General features: G+C 31.1%; 1 protein-coding gene across 1 annotated transcript in view; it reads left to right on the top strand.

The window, feature by feature from the left end:
• Positions 1–12,307, top strand: part of LOC144255073 (protocadherin-15-like) — a 435,746-nt gene extending 423,439 nt beyond the window's left edge. Inside the window, 5 exon segments of the mRNA XM_077799104.1 lie at positions 3,222–3,440; positions 5,564–5,572; positions 6,618–6,770; positions 9,159–9,164; positions 10,831–12,307. Of these exon segments, the coding sequence (XP_077655230.1) occupies positions 3,222–3,440; positions 5,564–5,572; positions 6,618–6,770; positions 9,159–9,164; positions 10,831–12,307 (1,864 nt within the window).
• The last annotated feature ends 1,089 nt before the right edge of the window (positions 12,308–13,396 follow it).

The following is a 13,396-nucleotide window of genomic DNA, read 5'->3' as shown; positions in this document are numbered from 1 at the left end:
CCAAGGATGGGTGTGGGATGGGGGTTCCTTTGATTATCATCTATAAAAACCAGATAGGTTTCAGAAAAGACATCCCCATTGCCTTATGTTGCAGTATGAAAATTTAAGTTAAGAATATATGTACTTTCAAAACCAAAATTGAATTAGCTGGGCCATTATTTCTTATATTGTTGGAAGACTAATCTAGCTAATCCTTATGTAGCTGTGTTCAGACATTGGGCTGGTGTTTTTCAGATTTTGCCCTCTCCATCTTATGACAGCCACACATTGCATTGGATAAGTTTTTTTTTTTTTTTTTTTTTGCCAAGTGTGAGTCCTTTGTATTTCCCCAACCAGCATGAAACCTCTACTTTGTACTGTTTCAAAGGATACTAGGCCCAGGGGACCTACTGTTCCTCTTTTAGGTATAGTCAATTTTGGTTTACACAGAAGTAAAACATACACCTTCACCTGAACTCTAGGAAAGGGGATAGTTTACGCGTGTGAGATCATTTCTGGGAAATGGCCTCCTGTTTCTGCCCATGCCACAGCTTTAACGGATTCTTTCTTTCCTGTTCTTGCACCATGAATGAAATTTTTCTCTTGTCTCTTATCTCGTTCCTAATCTCTCTTGTATACATCCATGGAAAAGAGTTTCAGAGGGAGTAAAAATGCCTCTTTATTTGTGGGTTTCTGTTGCTTTAATCTTACAATGAATATACACATACTAGTTTATCAAAATATTAGCTTATTTTTTCTCGTTTTCTTTTATGGCTTTATAAAATACATCTCATTTGCTGATAAAATTCCAAAGAGCAATAAAACAAAATTCACCATGTTGTAAGAAAAAAATGTTTTGACTCAAAAATATTTAACTAGTCAAGCTGCTCTAAATGTACAAAAAGTAGATCAGTAGTCTAGATAACAGTTCAAAGGGGAACACCTGTATGAATAAGAATTCTTCTTACATGGTTTGAACAAGAGTCCAATAAATTGAGATCTGTCAAATCAATTCCATTTGAAAGGGGCAGATTATCCCTGCAAGTAATGATCATCTTCTGGTTCTGATCTTTCCCAGTTTAAAAAAAATATATTTCTTGTGATTCAATTCTTAATCTATACTTCGTTGAGAATATATTTTTTATCTGATAAAAATATCAAACAAAATGATTAAAACTTTACTATATTGCTCTACATGTAAAAATCATCTAGGAAAATTGTTATAAAAGGTTTATTTTTCATCTATAACTACCAGATATGTTTTTAAAAGGCATCCTAATTGTATTATATTGCAGTATGAAAATTTAAGTTAAGAAAGTATGTAGCTTTAAAACCAAAATTGAATTATCTGGGCCATTAGGTTTCTTAAATTGGAAGACTAATAAGCTAGCTATCGTATACCAAGCATCTTGTTTTCATATATGAAAGTTCTGAACGGGGTTTTAAATAAATTTAAAATTTGCATGGTCATGCTGAAAATTAGAACAAATAGTTTCAAAAAGGCATAAATACACTGTAAAAGCACAAAAACATGACATTTGGCTATTTTTAAATTTGATACAAGAGAAAATTATGTGTGTTCTGGGGAATTGTGGATGTTTTCCTATAATGTACTGTACGTTGCTTAAATCAAGTTAAACGTACCTATCTTCTTAAACATATCATTTCCTTATAGTGAAAATATTCAGAATCCTTTCTTCAAGCTTTTTGAAATATAAAGTCCATAATATTTATGGTCATCCTACTATGCAAGAGATAATTAGAATATTTTACTTGTACCTGATGCCAGGGGGCACTCCTATAATCCCAGCCTCTTGGGAGGCGGAGGCAGGAGGATCAAGAGTTCACTGCCAGTCTGAGCAAAAGCAAGATGCTAAGCAACTCAGTGAGACTCTGTCTCTAAATATAAGACAAAATAAGGATAGGGGTATGGCTCAGTGGTCAACCTTTCCTCATTTTCTCACCTTTCTGCTCTCCCTAGCCTTTGGTAACTACCATTTTATATTTTGATGATAAAATTTAGAGCCATTTAAAGCTTTTTTTCACAAGTCTTTATGTTTTCAATTGTTTTCAACTTAAGGATGGTAATTTTGTATTAGTAAACACAATTTTAAAATATTTTTACTCTTTTATGCTTTATAATCAAAATGTTATAACAGCATTTTTAATTAAAAAATGATTTTTTAGTATACCTAGATCTTAGCAGTGAGTACAGTTGCTTTGCATCACAGAGCCATGTGTAATTTTCTTTTTCTTGAAATATTTCACTTTTTCCAATTTTGAATATTAAAACATTGGACTTTAAATAAAAAATCCTAAAGAATTAAGAATAACTTAAACATCTTGTGGTTCTGTAGTATTAAGAATATAAGTGTACTGATTTTAACATTTATAAAAGACTATAAAGAAGTTACCCAGGAATTTTGAAAAAATATACTGCCTACTAATCACAGTATAAAATATATAGCCGAATAACAAGATTAAGTGATAATTATTCCTTGATTCTCCTCGACAGTGTAATATCTATAGTTAACATAGTGTTATTTAGAGGAAAGATTTTCAAGAATAATTGGATTAACTTGGCCACTATTTCTTGTCTTCCTGACTACAATAATTTCTACCTGTATCATTGATTTAATCTTTTTTTCCCAGGCAGAAAAAATATTTGTTCATGTTCTTCCTATAAAACATTGTTTCACTTTGAGGTTTGAGAATGTTGGCATTTAAGATGATGTGGTAGAAAATGTTTATTGTGGATCTCAAGATTTAGGTTGGAGTCTCAGACTTATTTCCATAATGGTGTCAGAATCTGGGCTGTAGTCCATCAGTATTGTGTGTCTTCAAGATCATCTTGAAGACACAAGAGAAAATGAATGAATATAATTTTAAACAGTGCTGTCTACTTTGGAATATTATATTATACTCCATCTGAATACCTTAATGATGTCAATTATTTTGATGTTGGAGGTTTAGTGATATTGAAGTAAGGGACATTATCATTAACAGCATTGATTTATACAGATATATACTTAACTCTTCTTTATTGCTGATTCTTCTTATACATTAAGTGATAATTATTCCATTCCTTGATTCTCCTCCACAGTGTAATACCTTTATTATTCATAACACTCTCAGTTTGTTTTAAAATTAAAGATAATAAAATATTTTATAGTATTATTTCATTTTAAAATGGCCCTTTCTTTTCTAGTGTCATTAATTTTACTATTTATCTAATCATAAAGATTTTTGGATGGCAAGCTGCTTGATATCAATAAAGATTTTCAACCATATTATGGGGAAGGAGGACGCATTCTGCAGATACGGACTCCACAGGCAGTGACCAGCATTAAAAAGCGAGGAGAAAGTTTAGAATACACAGAAGGGGCTCTGTTGGCTCTGGCCTTCATCATCATCCTCTGCTGTATTCCTGCCATCTTGGTGGTCTTAGTCAGCTACAGACAGTAAGTATTCAAGGACACTAAACATGGATTGTTCTTTGAAGACCTATAGAAAATCATCTCTTGTAATGTGGCTTTGTAGTTGAAAAATATTGGTAATTCAACCATTCTGGGATTGCTTTATCTTTTTTGAACCAAATCACCTTCCTCAAAAGGAAAACATTACAAGCTTTCCACAAGCTTCTCATGTACAGCTCAAGGTCCCTGTGCTCCTAATATAATCTCATTCAGTAGGAGGATTAGCTTAGTTCCTGTGGTTTTATTCATTCTTTGGATTAAATCCCTCCTGAGAGAAGCTCATAAGTATCCTAGAGAATATAACAATATAATCTTATATCCATATACCCATTTTACAAAGTTCCAAACAAAGGTATGAAACCTCACATATTACCATAATAGGTTTTCATCCATATGGCTAAATTTACCTCCATGCAGATGATGATAGTGTTAACAAAATCATAATAAAATCATAGCATATCACATGTAATTCTCCATGTAGTTTCTTCCTTCCTTGATCTAAGCTGTCTTATAATATCTGGTAACATGTTTTGACTGAGTAGAGCCTTAATTTTCCATTTCCTACAAGTGAAACTCTTCCATTTATAATATCTGTGCTTAAAATGTTATTTGACCCTTTAAAATAATCAAGTAATTATTACTATTTAAATGTATATAGTTAAGGCAAACTAGCAATATCCTTGATTTGATATTAGGTATCAGAAACTTTGTGACTGATGCATACACATTTTAAATATATCTCTACTGAAAAAAAATAGAAAGCTGGTCAAGAAGTTAGGTAACTCTGAGGGTGCTACAAAGAGAAAATAAATAACAGACATCATGAATTATATAAATTACTTGATGTAACAAGTAGTAAGAAATAGTAGTAGAGCTGTTATTAATTATGTAAAATGTTTACTGAAAAAGTAAACTCTCAAACACTGAAAACTTCCTTCTGAATTGAGTATGGTAAAGTGATTTCAACCTGAAGTTGGAAAATTATGATCTACATGAAGATGTTAAAGGAATATTTTCTTCAAAAAAACAATGTGAAGTTGCCAACAAAATATTTAGGTTGATATATTGGAGCTTAATGTTTCCTTAGTATGTCAATCAATATACTAAATCTGAACAAATGATACTGGGAAAATTATTTTAGATTATTAATCCACTAATCCAATATTAATTTTCAAGTTTATTCTGTATTGTTAGTTGTCCTTTTTCATCCATCTTTTTCCCAAAGGAGCAATTTTATATCATGATAGGAAAGAAAATTAGTGAGAAAAGTTCTTATATTTGACATGCAATACAGTGATCAAAACTGAAGCATTCATGTGATATTATCAGCAGTCTGAAATTAAAAAAAAAATTAAGATGCTTATACTTAAATGTTTTATAGATGATTATTTAATTTTCTTTTTAGTACACATTTATTTCAGTTATTACTTTTTTTGGTAGATTAACAGAATCACACAAAATGAGTTTTGCTCTGCTCATATATCAAAGAAAAATTCTAACATGTAAAGACCTAATGTTTGTACCTTCAAATTTTGCCTATAAATAAGATTAAAATGGCTATCTATTCTTTTATATTATGATGTTTCTTTGAAATTTGCTAGGTATAAAAAAGTACAAAGCAAATATGATGAAAATTGTAATGAATTTGATACTCTGCAGTTCTACCTTCCAATTTCAGCTTCAAAGTAAGGCCAAGAGTGTAATCAGTGCTTACTGTAAGACTCGCTTCATTCCTTTAATTTTCTTCAAGCTGAGTGAACCAACAAGTCAATTAGAAAGACCAGATCATCTTCAACTTTTCATTTCTGTTAGAATTGAAATTCACGTCACTGTGTTTTAATCCAGTTTTTCCTATTCCATTTAGCTCATTTATTTATTTTCCTGTAATGAATGTTTTAGCCCCTTTTATAACTATAATGGTAATAATAGTTTCCCATTTTCACTTTTTGAATTGAAATCCTTAGTCTCCCTACTATATCATAAACAGTCACTATGAGTTTAACCAGTAAATTATTCATGATTTAGAATAAGTATATGTTAAAATATTATGAGCATAATATCTCTAATGTAGTTTTCTCTTTTTTCTTATTCATTGCTTTCCTAAACAGGTTTAAAGTGTAAGTATAATTATGGATATTTTGCACATGATTTTATGTAATAGAAAAATAGAAACCATATATCATGTTGATCAAGTGGTCATCCTGTTCAAAACTATGTACTAATTATTTGACTGGCATTTATAATAGTTGTGCACTCTTTGGTTTGATATATATGGAATTGAGCTGATTTTAGAATTGGATATAACTGAAGTAAATATGAAATAAAGTGTTCTAGTCATTTGTACCCTTTAGCAATATGTGCCCATAATAATAAAAAAACAGTGATCCATCTCTAACATAAGAATCACAAGTATTCCTAAGAATAAAAAAAAAATACAACATCTAACCAAATCTCCCTTCTGTATGTGCACACCTCACAGCCTCTGTGAAGTAATGTCAAAAGTATTTGAACAGTTTTTAAATAACTTTTCTCAAAATAGATGAAAAATAAAGAAAAAACTATCTTTTATATGCCCCATTTAATGAAGATATCTATTAAACTTTTAATTATGCAATACAGTTATAAAATTATTTTTAAAATTTTAATGGACATATAAAATTGTACATATTGACGGATTTCCATTTATTGTTTTTATATATGCATATATTGTGTAATATTGAATTCAGGGTAAGCTTATCTGTATCTTCAAATACATATAGTTTATTTGTGTAAAAACATTAAAAATCCTTTTTTTTTCTACTTTTTCAAAATATACACTGCATTAGTGTTATCTATAGTCACCCTACTATGCAATCATACAATACTACAACTTATTTCCTTTAGCTGTAACTTTAAAATTATTACTTAATTTATCTTGCAAGTACTCCTATTAATTTTCCCCCTTCTTCAAGGAGCAAATATTTTAAAGAACTGAAGGACAAGTATAAGTCAGTGATATTTATGAGGATGCTTCTGTCACAGTATCATTTTATGAGTTCAAATAATTATGTAAAATATTATAAGTGGGCTCCTCTGATAACTGAACATCATTATTAAGATAGCTTGCTAAAAAGCATATGATTTCTAAAAAGAATTTTACAAAACAATCTTACTTTACCCAAGACGGCAAGCTGAATGCACCAAGACAGCACGAATTCAGTCTGCACTACCTGCAGCAAAGCCAGCAGCACCAGCGCCCGCTCCAATGGCAGCGCCTCCTCCACCCCCACCACCTCCAGGGGCACATCTCTATGAAGAACTTGGAGACTGCGCAATGTAAGTAGCCTTTCAGAAACTTTGAGAAGTAAATGGGTTGGGTTTTGTTGGATACGGAGTGGTGTGTTTAATTCTAACCAGATGAAGAAATGCATTTTCAGTCTATTGGACCGTTTATTTCATTTTTATATATAAACAGAAAAAAAAAAAGATCAGAACCAAAGTTTAAAAGTAATAGCAAAGGAAAAAAAAATCTAAGAGAAAAGTAGTACTTGAGAAAACAATTATAAATGTATTCCTAGGACATTTATATTATATGGACTCTCTCTGATGCCATGGTCATACAGCCATCATCCCCTAAAAAAATCTGGGGAAAAAGATTTTACACATGAGATGATAAATTAAACAATCCTAAAACAGTCATTCCTTATTTGGGATCAAATCCAAACCCCCAATTTGTAATTGAAACTAAATTCTATAGTTTAAAATCATAGCCTTTTATAGGACACTATTTGGTGCCATTACATAAGATCTTAAGATCTGCATAAAATGAATCCACGTATTAAATGTCCAACTACATACAGAAAATACTTTTCATTATATTATTCTTACTTCTATTTCATTGAGTAACTGTAGAATGGTCACCAGTCCACATTAACATAAATTCAAGAGTATTCTGGGCTTCCTAATCTTGCAACAAACATTGTTTAGTAATATTGATTTTATAAGTAATATTGGCACAATCTTTCTTAAAAGTTTTACATAATAGTCACATCTCACCTTTTTGCAAAACCTTTGGCAGAAAATCTGACAATGTGTGGTGAAATACAGATAGATTGCTATGGTTGCTCAATATTTCTCCTATACTACTTAGAATCTCCAAACAGTATTAAGTCATATCTTTAAAAAAGACAACTTAGTGTTAAAAGACTTAAAAGCTGTATCTGTCAAATTATTGTATTCATATAATCTGATTTTTTTGGTTATGTTTAACTTGTTTATATTTTTAAGATTCAAGAGTAATTCTTTGTAATGTTCTATAAAACTACCAAGCATATTTATAGATGTTTGCATACAGCTAAGTTAAATTCAGAAACCCTTTTATTAACTAGAATTTGGTTAAGTAGAGGGACTGAAACATATCTCTATATTTGTAGCATTTACTAGTAGGAGTAAAGCAAGCCTTAAAAATAATGAAATCCACCTGTTAATTAGAAAAATGGTTTAAGCAGAGGTATTATTATTTGTTTGCTATATTATAATTTTATACTAGATTCTGTCTAGTTTCAGTAATGTTAAAATTGTTATTAATGCTATTTTGACGAAAACTAAATTTAAAATTGTGTTTAATATGTGACATTCTATCTCTAAAATAATAATACACTATGGGATATTTGCTTCAAATACATGTTTTCACTGTTTTTCATAAGTTGAAAATGAGGGTCTTTTTTTGAACTACTGGTGAATGTAGGAATTGAGCCAAAATGATTTGATTCTCTTCAATCTCTTTAACCACCTCTGCCAGCAACAACTTTAGAAAGAAAAAAAAAGCAGCATGTGTAAAGTTAAGTGTGTTTCTATATGATAAGAATGAATGGTATGTGAGAATTTTAACAAAGACAGGCATCTGAATTCAAAGTAGTTTCAAAATGGTGATTTCCAAGAAGCCACATTTGTGAACTATTTTTACTAGAAAAATTATAATAGATTTAGTAAAATATTTTGTAGTTATATGTGTTAAAATATTTTAAGATCTTTGTATTTAATTATCTTTAGGAAATGTTTAACTTATCTATTCAAAAACTTTAATAGGAATTCTAATGATAGGGTACTATAAAATAAACTGGCTCCAAGTGAATTATTTGAAATCATTTTAAAAAATAAAAAAAATCAACTCATTTTGTAAATGTCTTCAATAAGTAATCAATAACTTCACATAGTTTAAAATTTGTTCTATAATAGTCATCATGGTACTTCTATGGTACATCATGGTACTTCACTTTCTCCCAAACAAAATGTATCTTCTTTATAAATTAGTGTGCATTAATCTATTTGTTAGAGTTAAGGCATAGCAATTTGTAGTCTCATTTAAAATTTCTATTTTAGGATAATAATTATTCATTTTTCATACAGGCCAATTATATATATATATATATATATATATATATATATATATATATATTATATAATAGATACATTGCTGGATATATTTTTTGTGATAAAACATCCAAATATATACCATGTGATTTTATTTAGGACATTATTAAATATCATTCTTAATAAACACACAGAAAATCTTTACAAACTCATGAATTTTTTTCTTGAATATAAGTATTAAATGTTTAAAGAAATTCCTGTTAGTATTTTTAAAATCATCTCAAATTAACTATAGTTAAAACTTTCTTTTTTCTATCACATGTTTTCTCTTTCTCACCTGTGGATACATAGGCATAAGTAAGTAAATAATATCATTCTAATACAAGGGCATTATAAAATAGATGTGATAGAATAGATTAAATGGTATTTTACTATAACTACAGTGAGCTTCATCTTTTACCACAGAATCATTTTCTTTTAAAAGGAACACGTTATCTTCCACATCCAAATTACTTTTGGTGTCTTGAAATGCCTGAGCTTAAAACCAATATTCGCAGTGACAAGCCTGGCTTTCAAGTTATCTTTGTTTTTAATTGAATACAAAAATATTTATAGATTCCCTTAAATTATAAATTATGTGATATCATTATTTAGATCATTTTGTCCAAGAGAGAGCAAATCAAGACCAGTTGTCCACAAAAGCAATGACCAAGTAATGTGCAGTTAAATGAATTTTTACATACTTTAAAAATGTCTCTCCAATATCAGAAAACATAAAAGTGTTGGCTGCCAGATTATTCCAAATTGTCAGCACTTTCTGAATCACTCAGATGGGGCTGAAACTCTAGGTCCATCATGTAGCATTCTTTTTTAGAACTTGTGTATTTTTGCCACATGACATGTTAACAACTTTAGCTTTATACATCATTTTATTGCCTAAACTATTACCCTGATTTTTCAATGTGGCTATTTAGTTCTTATTCAAAATATCCCCCCTTTTATTTCCATTTTTAATGGAATGTAAATATTAAACAATTACTAAAATAAATTTGGTATTCTGTTTGTACTGGAGAGTAAACCTAATTAGAGACAAATTTAAACTCTAGTACCCAAACTTTCTGGAGGAAGGTCCCCAAGCTTTCAATAAAGGCACTTAATTTGTGTTCTTTGGCTTTTCCAAGTTTGTTTATATCTCAAAGCTACCTATGATTCACCATTTACAGAGGAGCAAATCTTCAATGACATTAAAGCCATATAATTTTAACGTAAATATTCTCAATAAGGGAAGTCTTTTCTAAAAATTAAATGAAGGAAATACAAGCAGCTCCTCAGCCAATTGGCATTATTTATAATGTTTTAAAATTAAGTTAAAATTTAAACAAGAAAATCATCTCTCTTCAGGATCATAGCATAAATTCAAATGTGATTTTGAATTTTGTGAGAAGTCTCCCTCTGTGTTTGTGGACTGTTAATTCTCATAATCTGAAAAATAAAATATCCCTTTCTGTATTCTTTGGCAAAATTTCTCACAGATCAGAGTACTTTTAGCTCTAGGCCAGAATTATCGAGATGAAGGATAGTGGAGATATACTGATTCAGATACAGCCAAGGATCTTTTATGCATAACTGTCAGCTCTGAGCATCCTCAAGCAAGGCCAAGGATACAGAATCAAAGGCCAAGTTGCTTGTCTTTAATTTGGAGCATTGTGATTTATACATGAGTGAACTGTTATGTGAAGAGTTGGATACTTTGCTGTATCAAACTAACTGGGGTGGGGGGAAAAAAGCAGTCTAGAGACTGACACATCTTTTTTTAATATTTTTTATGCTACTCCCAACTCTCAAGATTTTACTGCCTTATCTTTTTGAGAATAGGAATTTGAAAGTAATGTTTTGCTTCAGTAAATTAGTGTTGTTTGGCATTTTATATTTTGAAGTAGTAATGAGAACCATAAAAACATCTTTCTCATGAAAGCTGTCACAAATTGTTTCCTTACATTTCATTATCTTCTTTTCTTTCAAGTCTTTTCCTTCTCTACCATTTTCAACAAAGCAGGGGAAATAACTCACTCTCAGAAGACAGGACAAATCAGCAAGTTGTGATGCCCTTTTCTTCCAATACCATTGAGGCTCACAAGCCAGCTCATGTAGATGGATCACTTAAAAACAACCAACAGAAGTCTCCAAGAAAATTCACATTTTTATCCTATAAGGACGGCTTAAGTACTTACAACCCCCTTTATAAGGAAAAGATAGGTCCAATATCAACACATTCAGACATTTCCTTGAGAACAGATTTTGAAGACCCATTTTTAGTGGAAACACAAGTCAAGAGTCAGTCCCTGAGGGGCCCAAGAGAAAAGATTGAGAGGATGTGGAACCAGCCAGTCAGCTTACCTAGGAGACTGATGCGAAAGGTTCCAAACAGACCAGAAACCATAGATCTGATGCAATGGCAGAACACCTGGCAAAAAGCTGAAAATAAAAGCAATGGAACCTACTCCAACAAAAATGGTAGTAGTAATCCATTGTTTACAACCGAAGATACATATCTGACCAAGAGAGAAGAAATAAGGCAAGGTGAACCACTGGCTATGAAAGAAACAGAACAATTGAAATCTCTAGCTTCAGACTCTTCATTTTCTTCTTCTTGGTCTCACCTCTCTTTCTCCACTTTGCCAACTATTTCAAGAAGTGTGGAACTCAAATCAAAGTCTGATGTTATCACTTCTCCTACTGAATGCTCTTTGGAACTTTCTCCTGCAAGGTCTTGCGTTTCAAATTCTTCAGTCTTTAAGAGACAAACACCCCCATGTATGTTGGATATTGAAACCAAAAGGAACGTTTTTGAAAATCTTCCCCATCCATGTAACATCTCTGTCTTGTCTCCTTCCCCTCCTTCTCCTCCACCTCTTCCTCCTCCTCCTCCCCCTGCTCCTTCTCTTGTCCTAACTCCCTTTTCTTTTTCCTTTCCTCCTCCTCCTCCTCCTCCTTGTAGTCCTCCTCCTCTTCCACCTCTTCCTCGTTCTGTTCCTACTGTTTTTCCCCCTGCTTCTTTTTCTCTACCCCCCTTTCCTCCTCTACCTCCACCACCTCCTCCTCTTCCATGCCCACGGCCTCCTTCAGCTTCAGCTCTATCCACAGAGGGTGTTTGTATACCAGATATTAAATGCACTACATATATAACTCCTGCCAAGGAAATCAAAGCTGCTACAATGCACCAATCCACATCAAAATCAGTGTGTAAGACAGACCCTCAAAAAGAACCAAAAGGCATCCTCAAACATATTAAAAACTTAGCAGAACTTGAAAAATCAATAGCTAACATGTACAGTCAAATACAAAAGAACCGTCCACCCACAAACATCTCAAAACTTCAAACTTCTTGCACTTCAGAGATAACAAATATGGGAATCACATCTGAACAAAACCAGGAGAATTCAAACAATACCGTGGAGGGAATTGAAAAACAATCGCACAGTCAATCTACTGCACTGTAATGTTGATTTTCCTATTTTAACTGTGAATCTTTTGTTGATCATAACTTCAAGCTGAACATCAAATTTGAACATCAAAGAAGATTCTACTGTTTTACCCCAAACTCAATGCAATGCTGTTTTTTCCATAGTTTTAATTTAAAAGATTATTAACTTCATCACTACTAACTCATGTAGTAGATTTACCTTAATTTTCTTAACTACAAAGTAGCATTATTTGTCCTACATTTATTTGAAAAGTAAGTAATTTTAATCTGTTTTTGATGGGGAGATACGGGCATGAAAGTTAGATACCCAACCTCACAAAAAGGATTGTTTATTATGTTGATGCTTTCATTTTACTTTTTGATCATTGTTTCATATGAATGTTCCAGGAAAAGATAGCCTTTTAAAAATAAGCTAAAAGTCATACCATATATTCTGTTTTTCTTTTTTTGTTTTGTTCTCTTGAAGCCTATGTATTTGCTAGGAAGAAATACTTCCAAAGTAATATGCTATGTACTCATAACTGTAGGGGATAACAGGCTTAGTTGTTTCAAAATAAACCCCAGGTGCTATAATATGTAGTCATCTGTTTTCTTTTAACAACATCCTTTACTCTGGCTTGCTTTTGTCTTACTAGTATGCTCATAAATTTGATAAATCTTTTACTTTTTTCAATTGCTGTCTTATTTATTTCTCATTGTGCATTCCCTTCTTTTCTTTATAATGCAAATAAATCTTGAGATGTTGACTTTTGTAAGACATTTCATTGTTCCCACAAGTGTTTAAAGTGCTATTTAATTTTGCTCTGTCACATTATTATATCATCTCTTTAATTATAATTTTAAAGATTCTTCTTCAAAGAAAATATTTATGTCCAGTTTAATAAATGAAATAATATTAAATTTAAATACAAAATCAAGTGGTATTATATTTGGTGAACTATCACCAGTTTTATCTAGGCCTTTTGCTCCTTGTTTTCAGCAAGAAGATAAAAATTTATACTATGGAAATAAATTTCTTTAGTTCAAATAGTTGTTAATATCTTAGAGCTCTATTCTTGTTAAATTTCTAAATATTAGTTAAACTAAGGAAAATATTCCTAAATTC

Source organism: Urocitellus parryii, chromosome 5 (genome assembly GCF_045843805.1).
Source record: "Urocitellus parryii isolate mUroPar1 chromosome 5, mUroPar1.hap1, whole genome shotgun sequence".
NCBI classification, from domain to species: Eukaryota; Metazoa; Chordata; class Mammalia; order Rodentia; family Sciuridae; genus Urocitellus; species Urocitellus parryii.
The sequence above is the reverse complement of the archived record's forward strand: the minus strand, read 5'-3'. Positions and strand labels throughout refer to the sequence as shown.